We start from the raw sequence: 11701 nt of genomic DNA on the forward strand, positions 1-11701 counted from the left end.
CCCTAGTGGGGGAGAAGCTTCTATGTCCCAGGCAGGTAAATGAAGAAGCATCCCTTTCTCTTCCCCCTTATTCTCCCCACTTCACCCCAAAGGAGAGGATGGTTTATAGCAGGGGTCCCCAACCCCCGGGCCACGGACCACCAGCGGTCAGTAGCCTCTTAGGAAGCGGGCTGCACAGCAGGAAGTGAGTGGTGCACGAGCAAAGTTTCACCTGACGCTCCCCATCGCTCGCATTACTGCCTGAACCATCCCCTCCATCACTCGCATTACTGCCTGAACCATCGCCTGAACCATCCCCTCCATCGCTGGCATTACCGCCTGAACCATCCCCTCCATCACTCGCATTACTGCCTGAACCATCGCCTGAACCATCCCCTCCATCGCTGGCATTACCGCCTGAACCATCCCCTCCATCGCTCGCATTACCGCCTGAACCATCCCCTCCATCGCTCGCATTACCTCCTGAACCATCCCCTCCATCACTGGCATTACTGCCTGAACCATCCCCCACATCGCTCACACTACCGCCTGAACCGTATCCCCATCCCCCCCCAACCCTCCACCCCAGCCCCGTCTGTGGAAAAACTGTCTTCCATGAAACTGGTCCCTGGTGCCAAAAAGGTTGGGGACCGCTGGTTTATAGGACTGATCAGAAATTGGGAGAGTTAACTTATAATGTGGCTTAGTGTGGCCCAGCCCCCTTCCTACAGCCCATCTCATTTCTAGTTAGGACAGGCACATTCTCAGGATCTCCACTCATCTGTTCCATCTGCAACTCTGTTTCTTTGTCGAGAACACCAACAGTTGTCCAGCTCAGTTTAGACCTGGATTCATAAATTTAGTCTATGGTGTGCAATGAGGGAGCTATAGGGTCCTTGGATGTAGATGTACAACCAAGCTGGGTCTTCCAATCAACCTTATCAGCAATAAAGCTGGCATTTTTTTTTTCCTGTCTGACTTCTGTATCTAATTTCTCAATTGATTCTGGACTCAGAGAGGGAAGAAGGATATAATTTACTATCACCCTTCATCTAACCCAGCTACCTCCCACCCCTCTCTGCCATGTATACGATTCAAGTCTGTGTCATTTTCCATTCCCCAAATCTGCAGTGCTTCCCCTCCCCCCCCCATATGACCTTTAATATTTCCTTTTGTGATTCCCTTTGCCCAGAACATCCTCCTGATATTCTCTGCTGGTAAACTTCTACTTATCATTCAAGACTAATAGCAATGCATTTCTAAAACCACATTATAAAGCAGACTGTGTGTTTCCATAGTAACAATGTAATAATTGGAGACTGTTTCCGAATAAAGATCTGTTGCAAAATCAAAGATACACTTTCCATAATACTATATAAATGATTTTCATTTTTTCTTTGCGGTATGCGGGCCTCTCACTGTTGTGGCCTCTCCCATTGCGGAGCACAGGCTCCGGACGCGCAGGCTCAGCGGCCATGGCTCACAAGCCCAGCCGCTCCGCAGCATGTGGGATCTTCCCGGACCGGGGCACGAACCCGTGTCCCCTGCATCGGCGGGCAGACTCTCAACCACTGCGCCACCAGGGAAGCCCTATATAAATGATTTTTAAGAGTAAATTATTTTCCACGTTTTACAAGGTACGCAGAAAGCTATTCCATGTATTGATTTTGTAAGGAATTGCAAAGACAACAAAGTGTATACAGAGCCCATGAAAAATAGAACCTTATAATAACAATGACCAATATAAACACACACTAGCAATTTAATCATTAATAAAAATAATTTTTGTGTCATTAGCTTTCTTAGATGTTAAACATAATCCTTATTATTATTTGCTGTTGTTGTTATGGCCCACAGAGCATTAAAAAAGCTGGTCAGACAATTAATCAAATGCATTTCTGTTTAGCTAGAAAAGCAGCTTATTAAAGAAAAGAAGAGTCATTGGAGAATTGAAGGTTTAAAAAACTTTGTGTAGGAGTATGAAGAATGGTCTCCAGAATCTGGAATGTGTGTTCACTTTATCCTCTAAACCACATCCACACAACAGTTCCCTGGAAGGGAAAAATCATTCAAAATAAAGAAAATCTCTGAGAGTCTGTTACACCCTTTTAAGAAGGTGATTTTGGCGGGTGTGTCTGCCTTCATCACAGGGATGTGAGAAAGCTGCCCCACAGCCTGGAATGCTTTCCCTGAATCCACTCCCCGCCCACATTCCCCTTAATCTCCAGTCCCTATTCTACCAGCCAGGGTTCTTGACTGCAGACAGCAGACATTGATTCTGGTTAACTTCTTCAAAGAAGGGAGTTGTCAAGAAATGGGGTGGCTCACAGAATCCTAGAGCAGACTGAGGAACCAGTTTCTGGAGTCAGGCAGCAACCGGGGGAAGCCAGGTGGTGGAATCACAGCCAAGTTACACCTCAGAACCATCTGGTTAGGCTGAGCTGGCTGCTCCTGCTGGCACCAGCAACACCTGATGTTTGTTATTGACTGATCGATTTTTTCTTTTCTTTCCTTGTGCCAAAAAGAAATATAAGTTGTTCTTGTTTCTTGTGTCACTTGCCCCAGACTCAGAGACCTGCACGGGAACATCTGAGCTGAGCTCAGGTCTTATGTTCTCTGGAGAGATTTCACGGAAAGAGGCCAAGTCCTGGCTCCATCCAAGGCTCACACAAGGGCGGATTCCCAAACGCAGAAGGAGTGCCAATGCTGGACAGTCACAAACAAACAACTATTCTTATCCCTACTTACTTTTTGGGTTTAAACCTGAATTTCACTTCCTCAGGGAGGCCTTCCCTGACCCTCCATTAAATGGATTCATAGCACCCCATAACTTCTTCCTGGCACACTGATTGTATTTCTAATTGATTATTAGAAGTATCTGTTTATTCTAGGTTTCTCCATATAAATTACATGTTTGAAAGAACAGCGACTATGTACGTCTGTTTCTGCTGTTGCTTTATTTTTAGTGCAAAACACAGGGCCTAGAATGTGGTAAATGCTCTCTATATATCTGTCGGACCTTCTTTACTTCTACATTTCTTGGGTTATATTTCTAAATGATATTTATTTCCCCATCCCCCTAGCTGATGTTGGCCTCTGGATAATTTCTACTCTCCAAGTTACTTATTTTCTCTTTACCTGTGTCTAATAGGCTGTTTAACATATTCATACAGTTGCTAATTTCAACAATCATGTTTTTATTTCTAAAAGTTCTATTTGAGGGAATTCCCTGGTTCGGGAACTAAGATCCCACAAGCTGCGCAGTGTGGCAAATAAATAAATAAAGTTCTATTTGAGTCTTTAAAAAAATATGCCTTGTCAATTTTGATCTTTCCTTCATTATATTTTCAATTTTTTTTCCTTTGAATACATCAAGTACATTTTTTTTGTATTCTGTCCCTGATAAGCCTAATAGTTTTGCAGGTCTGGCTGTACAGATTGTGATTTTTCATTTATGGTGATTCTCATCCTGGTGGCTTATTTTGTGTTTGTTTAGTGGTTTTCATTAAGAGCTTATGATCCTTGGATATTTATCTGGAGAAAGTCTTTGATATCTTGATTTAAACTGTATTTTTCCAAGACAGATTTTTTTTTGGTTGTATATGTAATATGAATTTTCCACCTAAAGCACAGAGGTGGTTAGAACTTTTCAGGGGATAACTTTATCTCTTTGTCTGCCCTTCTAGAGCCAAGGCCAAGACAGATACATATCTCTGCCCTCTTCCTGTGTGAGCTTTTCTCTTCCTCTAATTAAGACCTGGGAGATGTTTCCCTTTGGGGATCTAGTATTATGCATCAACAGGTTCCAAACTCCCAACCTGCTTGATTCCCAGGCTTTATCTCTTATGTCCTGCGTAGGTAACCCAATTAAACTCTGACTCTGGGCCACAGGGCATCTACTAGTTCCCCAAGGGCAAACCCCAGGTTCAGTGCTTGTGTACCCCTCTGGATTATTACATCCTTATTTTTTCTCTTTTGCTCTCATAGGAGTTCACTTAGTTTCTGCCAGTTCAAAAATTAACAAATAGATGATTTTTATATTTTATTCTAAATTCTTGGTTTTGTTATATCAGGAGAGATTTTTCTGAATATAAAGTTTGCAAGATTGCTGGAAATAGCTAACCTTAATACTTATTGGATGATGAATAAATGAATACACTGACTTCTACTCTAATGAACAGAGATAATTCTTTCTTACTCTTCCATTGCTGGGTCATTGCTACACATCTACTAACCTGTTATTTAAGAGGGGGAAGTGCAGCGGGTAAGAAATTATGTACTAGAAAGAAATAACTATTTTCTTCACAAAAATAAACCTCAAAAACATCATCTAAATATGGAACTGGAAAAAGATTTCTCTGAGTAGTGAGGGGGAATTAGACCAAGTAATCCTGACCTGTACTAGAAACTGTCCTGGCCCCTAGAGGGCTTCTGCTCTCCCTCAACATTGGATAAACTGCCATAAACTTTCTGCTTTGTGGTGTTTTTGGAGACAAAGCCAGAGTGTTCCAACATGACTGAGATGCTGGGGATGACAAAAGAGGAATAAGAGTATGGAGAGAGAGAGAGAGAGAGAGAGAGGGAGGGAGGAAGGAAGGGAGGGAGAGAGAGAGAAGGAGGGGGGAAGGGGGAGAGAGAGAGAGAAAGGGAAAGCTGTATTCTTTCATGACTGAGTCACAAAGCATCACTTCTACCATACTCTTGGTTTGAGAAATCCCAAGTCCCTGCCTAGATGCAAGGTTAGAAAGCATAGACACCATCTCTTTATGGGAGGAGTGTTAGTTTCATCGTACCAAGAGCATGTGGGATGTAAGATGCATGCATGTATGTATGTGTATGTGTATGTGTGTGCTGGAATGGCCATCTTTGGAAAGAATAATCTGCCACACATGCACACTGTCTAGTTGTTATAAACATAATACATAGAAAACATCCAGCATAATGCCAGGTGCTCTGCAGTTGCTCCATAAGCATTAATTCCTTTTCCTCTTGATTTCCTTCCTTTTATATGAGAAACAAAAGGGGGTTTTATTTTAAGAAAAGTAAGATAGATGAGAAATAAAAAAGGTACTTCTGCATGTGTTATCATACTGAAAGTTGGTAGGTTAGTAAATCTCCATTTCATAAATTAGGGAATTATGCCTCAAAGGCGTTTAGTAATTTTAGTGTTAAAGTAATTCCGCGGGATGATTTCTTAAGATATTCATTTGTTTTTGTTCTCCATTTATGTTTTACGTAAACTTTTAATTGAAGGGTAACATAAGAACAGTTGGATGAATTTTCACAAACTGAACACATCCATGTAACCAGCACCCCTGTCAGAGACAGCACATTGTCAGCAACCCTGAAGCACCCTTCATAGACCTTTCCAGTCACTAGTCCCCAACTGACCAACCATGAATAACTGCTATCTGACTTCTAACATCAAAGATTAGTTTCCTTGCCTTTGAACTTCATATAAATAGAATCATAAACTATGCCTTCTTTTGTCCTTGGCTTCTTTTGTTCCATAATAGGTTTGTGACGTTTATCTGTTTAACTTTCATGAAACTTTTTGGCATGTTTTTAGGGTATACATGTGTATACTTATTTTTATTTGGTATACATCTAGGAGTATAACTGCTGGGTCAAAATGTATGTATATGTCCAAGTTTGTTAAATACTACTAATCAATGTATTGTACCATATACAGCAATATACAACAATATTATACCATGGTACCAATGACTGCAATATAGAATTGTACCAGTGTTTTATTCCTTGTTCCTATGTAATTCTTCTCCCCCTATTCCCCTTCCACGTACTTTAGGCAGGTAACTACGGTTTTAACTTCATTTGCCTTAGGGTTTTTTGCTAGGTATAAATCAGAAGCAGCCCGAAGTTAATGCCTTCCCACTTTTAAGCCAAAATCTACTGATGAGATAGTACTGGTTGGCCAGGAAGAGTAGGTTCAGGGAAGGAGAACTCTCAAGGTAAGGAGGGTGAAGGACAGAGAGACTCCCTTGGTCAGAAAGTGGATAGAAGTCAGTGGGTCTAGGAGACAGCAGGAGCCAGAGGACCTGAATAGCTGCTTATGCTCTTTTTAGTAGGGTGACCATATAATTTGTTATCCAAATCCAGACACTTTTGAGAGTGAGAAGGTTTGCTATTAATAATTATACAGGGATAATGGATGTAAATCAGGACTGTTCCAAGCAATCTGGGATTATTTTAGGCAGCTTCAGTGGAAACTTACAAATGTAGTTGCTCACATATCTTTGAATATTTCTTAGCATATTCATGTAGCAGATCACATGGAGAACAATTTTGTCATCTGGAGGATGACAGGATTAAAACCTTTAGGTACATCTCCTGTTAATACCTTAGCCTGCACACATCCATCGAGTAACTTTGTAAAGGGGCGTGTGTGTGTGTGTGTGTGTGTGTGTGTGTGTGTGTGTGCTTCTTTGCATATGTGATGTGATATTTTAATCATATATAGTAAAAGCTGGCCTATGGCCCTTAGTAGAGCTGAGGGTAGGTGGTGTTTGGGGCGGGGGGTGTCTCCACTGTTCTGAGCAGCTCATGGTGCTAGAAACATTTTGTCTGAGGTGCTTTCCATATCACCTACAAGTCTGACCTAACTTTTTTTTTTGTCCTATTCTCAAAACTCCCTTTGAAAATTTAGAAATAGTGGCTGAAATTAGTTTGGGATCATCCTCTCTTAATGTCAAGTGTAAGTGCCAAGCTTTAATGAAGGATAGGAAAACTGAGGGTCCCCCCCTCCAATTCAACACTAAACAACATGAAGTCCTTGGAGATAAGGAGAAGTCTGAGTAGAACACCTGCGTCCCAAGATGCTAGGTAAACATCATCATCCAGGCTGTAAACAAAGACAGTACAATTTCTTCCCTGTAGGGACACATCTCTGAGAAATTCCCAGGGGGTTGAAACTGTATCTAATCAGATCCCTGAGACCATCAAGTAGCATAAAGTTCTTCATGATATGCCAGCTGGGGTTCTGGTGAAAATGAGCGTTGCTGTTTTTTTCCTCCTAAATTGATGTATATACCATCTGGGAAAATCCACAAACAGAAATCTTGGTCTGTTCCTAGAGCACCTTGGAGACTGGGGTCCGTAAAAGCTCTGATTCTCAGCACCAACGGAATCAGGAGAGTTAAAGCTTGAGGCTGTCTTCTTTATGCACTAACACCATTTTCTCCTTTGAGATAATGGAAAAAGAGATTGCATAGGGCCCAGGACTTTGGGGGGCAAGGAGGAGGAAGGTGAATGTCTGACTCCTATTTTCCTGATGGCTTTCTTTTAAAACTCACAAATAAGGGGTCTGGGATGTATTGAGCCCTTCCCTACTCTTAACACTGACTCTGGTGTGAAATGCAGTGAAGGGACTGAGAGGAGGAAGGTAGGAGGTGCAAACAGAGGGGACACTCTTGGCTTTCTCCCCATGGCGGGAACCCCGTATCTAGTTGGGAGAGGGAGGCAGGATGAATGGAGACAATGGCGACAGGAGAGCTCCTGTCTCTGAGCCTGAGGCAGTGGGCTCGGGTTGTACTCCTGCTGGCTCTTGGAAGGTCTTTCTGAGAGCCGCTGGGCAGCCGATTCAGGGGCTCCATCCCCTCATCTCCCAGGTGGGGACAGAACTCTTGCTGCCCATGCTAACAGACTCTAGCTTGGATTCACGATCAATCCAGGGGAGCTGAGATATAGTCACAGACACATTGTCAATAGCTTGGGGGGGGCACAGATGAGAGAAGAAAGGCACAAAGGAGGGCATCCATGCACTGGCTCATCTTCTAGACCTTTCTTCCATCAGCCATGCTTGTGCCTATAACCAGTCTATGTATTTTGCCCCTTGTTTCCACAGACAGCTCCCCAGAAGAGAATGGCTCTGAGAAACAGCTCCTCAGTGACTGAGCCTATCCTTGTGGGATTATCAGAACAATTAGAGCTGCAGCTTCCCCTCTTCCTACTGTTCTTAGGGATCTATGTGTTTACCGTGGTGGGCAACTTGGGCTTGATCACCTTAACTGGGCTGAATTCTAGCCTTCACACTCCTATGTACTTTTTCCTCTTCAACTTGTCTTTTATAGATCTCTGTTTTTCCTGTGTGTTTACCCCCAAAATGCTGCACGATTTTGTGTCAGAAAACATCATTTCTTACGTGGGATGCATGACTCAACTATTTTTCTTCTGTTTCTTTGTCAATTCTGAGTGCTGTGTGTTGGTATCGATGGCTTATGATTGCTATGTGGCTATCTGCAATCCTCTGCTGTACATGGTCACCATGTCGCCTCATGTCTGTTCTCTGATGATGTTTGGTTCGTATGTGATAGGGTTTTCTGGGGCCATGGCCCACACCAGAAGCATACTGAGACTGACCTTCCGTGATTCCAACATCGTTGACCATTACCTGTGTGAAGTCCTCCCCCTCTTGCAGCTCTCCTGCGCCAGCATCCACGTCAATGAGCTGGTGCTTTTTATTGTTGTTGGCGTGGTCATCACAATACCCCTTATCAGTATATTCATCTCACGCTTTGATTCTCTCCAGTATCCTCCGTATTCCTTCCACTGAGGGCAGGTCCAAAGCCTTTAGTACATGTGGCTCCCACGTTGCTGTGACTCTGTTCTTTGGGTCAGGGGCATTCACCTATTTGAAAACCTCTTTTCCTGGATCTATGGACCAGAGTAAATTTGCCTCAGTCTTCTACCCCAGTGTGGTTCCCATGCTTACCCTCTGATCTACAGTTTGAGGAATAAGGATGTTAAAGTTGCTCTGAGAAAAACCCTGGAGAGAGTGCTCTTCTGATGGTTCTGTTTGTATCAGTTATGTACCGGTAAGCATCATACTCAAGAATCTTTTTATACACAGGTGTAGGAATTTTAATCTTGTTTCCTTAAGGGGGATGTTCTCTCTACTTAAAAAAAATCGCACATCCCTTGCTTATACTCTTTTTGAGGTTTATACTGGTTCACTGCATGCAATTTAGCATCTATTAAGTGCCTATTGTTTACTGGACTCTATACTAGGTCCAAGAGATGAGCAAGATGAGGCTCTATGCCTTCCATCCTTTTCTTGGTAGGCTAAACGGGTTTGTCCGAGCAACTTTTCTGTCTGGGAGATGGGGCAGGTGGTGGCATGAAGGTCCAGGAGAGTGAATTTATTTTTTCTTCAGTTATGGGAGCAGGCTGACCAAAGACGAAAGGTAGATATACCTTGGGCCATAGGTAAGGTAAGTCTCCCAACTCTTAGAGAGGTTGCTTGGCGAGGAAGATTGTAAATCATCCCTTTCATATACATCCATGTACACACAAGAGAATGCCTCACTTAAGAGTTCTCTACATGGCCTGAAATGTAAAGATAAATCAAACCTAAAATCTTTCTTTTCAAAGTTTCAAAACTCTTAGGCCATGGATTGGTAACCATGGGGTAGGTAGCTTATAACTGAGCCAAATTCTTGGGCCCTGGGCTCTAAGGCTGAAAGCAAAAGAATAAGGGAGAAATTCCATGGATTTACAAGATTATGTTAACTGCTACCTCTATCCTGTCTGAGATACTGTGCATATTATAGGCATTTAGGACATTTCTTTTATTATTTACAATAGATTTAGATATTACTGTCTCTGAGACTGTGTGTAGGTACGTGTGTGTGTATTATAGTTAACTATTAGAGAATCAGGAAGAAAGAGGAGTCACATTACACTTTCCACTTGCAGGAAGACTTGGAAGCAATCCTGATTTTGAGTGCCAAAGACTGCTCTGTACTACTCTGCTGAAGATTCTGCTATTCTATAATGGATAGCTCAGATTTTGAGGAGTACACCCTCATAAACTTCCCTGTGTGTTGGCAGGAAAGTGAACTTAGGGCCAAACCAACCCACATGGAAAGATGGGAGAATGGAGACTCATGGTGGGGTCAGAAGAATGGGACCCTCTCTGTGTAAAGACTAGAACTTGGGGTGTCCATGAGATCATCTGTAAAGAGCATTTGGTACTTTTGGATACTGAAGAGTCATATAAAGTACTCGGTTTATATATTTTGCTTTGTTTATATTTTTCCAAATCACCCATAAAATTGGATAGCTGCATAGTGTATATTGGTATGAGAAACGAGGAAACAAGAGATGTAAGATCTTTCTCACATTTATCTCTCTGCTGACACTTGTTAGAAGTGGCAGCATTGTACTGAGAAGAAAGGTAGTTCCAAGTGTTCCAGGTCATGGCCAGAAGCAAGGCATCCTGAGATACAGCCGAGAACAGCACAGAGAAGCACCTGCAGCAAGGAACTGACTAAGGAGGAGATGTGAGATAAAACTTATTTTCTCCAAATATGCTAAAGGGAGGGCGTTTTTGAAGGTAGAAAAATCCAATACTTGGATTATATCTGGATTATGATAAAAATGATACTTAACCTTTATTGAGCACTCTATGTCTGGGCACTGTTTAAGGTGCCTGACATATATTAACTCACTTCCTGCAATTGTGTTAATGCCATGCTGAACCACTGCTAGTCAGTCCTCTGGACTTAGCTGAACTCTACCCTCCAGAGGACTATCTAGGTCTAGGCATGTGGAGACCTGGGGATATTAGTAAGAGTCAAGAATAAGGAACAATAAGGATAAATATAATTTGATATGCATAAAGGAAAAAATTACCATTAGTATAAATGAGTGGAAATAAGGGACAAAGCAAAACCATAAGGATGTGAGTGGAAAGGAATAATTATGAAATAAGTTCATTAAAGCCTAAGAATAACTTTATTTACATTCATCCCATATTGGCATTGGGGTAACTAGAGGTGAAAGCATAAGTATGACTTAATGAGACACCGGCTTGGAACCCTTTGTCACTGAAGATCTGAAACGACAAAAACTCAGAGGCTCTTTTCCTGGTTCTTGTAATAGCCAGTAAGAGCCATTTATTTCTCCCACATAAAAGACAACATTTCGTAAATTATGAAGACCTTCACCTCTGTCACAGACTAAGGACGGGTCATCTTGCATACCCTTCTAGGTTGGTGTTGAGGAACTGCTGGTTCATAAATGGTCAACAAATAGGAACAGGTTTGGGGGCTTCTGCTTTACAATAAGTGAAAAACATGATTTGACGCTCTGTGTCAGATGTCCTCAAGTGGGTCCCTCTGCCACAACAGCAACATTCTGTCACCTCATGACATCATGACATTTTGACTTTCAGCAAGTGAAATTTTCTCTCTAGGAAGCATTATTAAAGTCAGGATTCCTCTGGGTTCAGTCTTTGGTCTACTTCTCCTTTTGGCTTTCCAGCTCCCGCGGCTCCAACAACCACATGTTTGACTCCTAAATCCATAACTCTAGTTTGGATCTATGTTTATAACCTACAATTAGTTATAACTAGAAATATGAAAGTATCGTCAGATACCAAACAGAATTATGTAATAATTTGATGGTGACATAGTTTTGGAGAATAGAAAAGAATAAACTACTCTTGATAAACTACAATAAACTACACATTCTCCTACATTCTAAATAGGTAGGAGAACACAGAGGTAAGTGACAGACACCAAGTCCGCGAAGAACTTTCCAGTGGAGCTTGGGAGTGAAAGGCACTGCTCTAGGCTGTGTGGCAGTGATGCCTGTTCAGTGCTAAGCCTTAGCCCACGTGTTAGATCGACAAACATCGCCCTCTCTCCCCTCACACTTCCATAAAGGAAATCCGTCATTTACTAAATGCTGCAGCTGCTGA

The 11701-nt window shown here is 42.2% G+C and overlaps 1 protein-coding gene across 1 annotated transcript; it reads left to right on the forward strand.

The window, feature by feature from the left end:
- Positions 1–7858: 7858 nt before the first annotated feature.
- LOC309965758 (olfactory receptor 8B4-like) lies at positions 7859–8785 on the forward strand (the record flags this gene model as incomplete). Its single annotated transcript, XM_082845462.1, is given in 3 exon segments — positions 7859–8508; positions 8510–8706; positions 8709–8785. Coding segments are annotated over 3 exon segments (921 nt in total). The 5' UTR covers positions 7859–7861.
- Positions 8786–11701: the final 2916 nt, after the last annotated feature.

This window comes from Leucopleurus acutus, assembly GCF_964270905.1.
Source record: "Leucopleurus acutus genome assembly, chromosome: 8".
Lineage (NCBI taxonomy): Eukaryota > Metazoa > Chordata > Mammalia > Artiodactyla > Delphinidae > Leucopleurus > Leucopleurus acutus.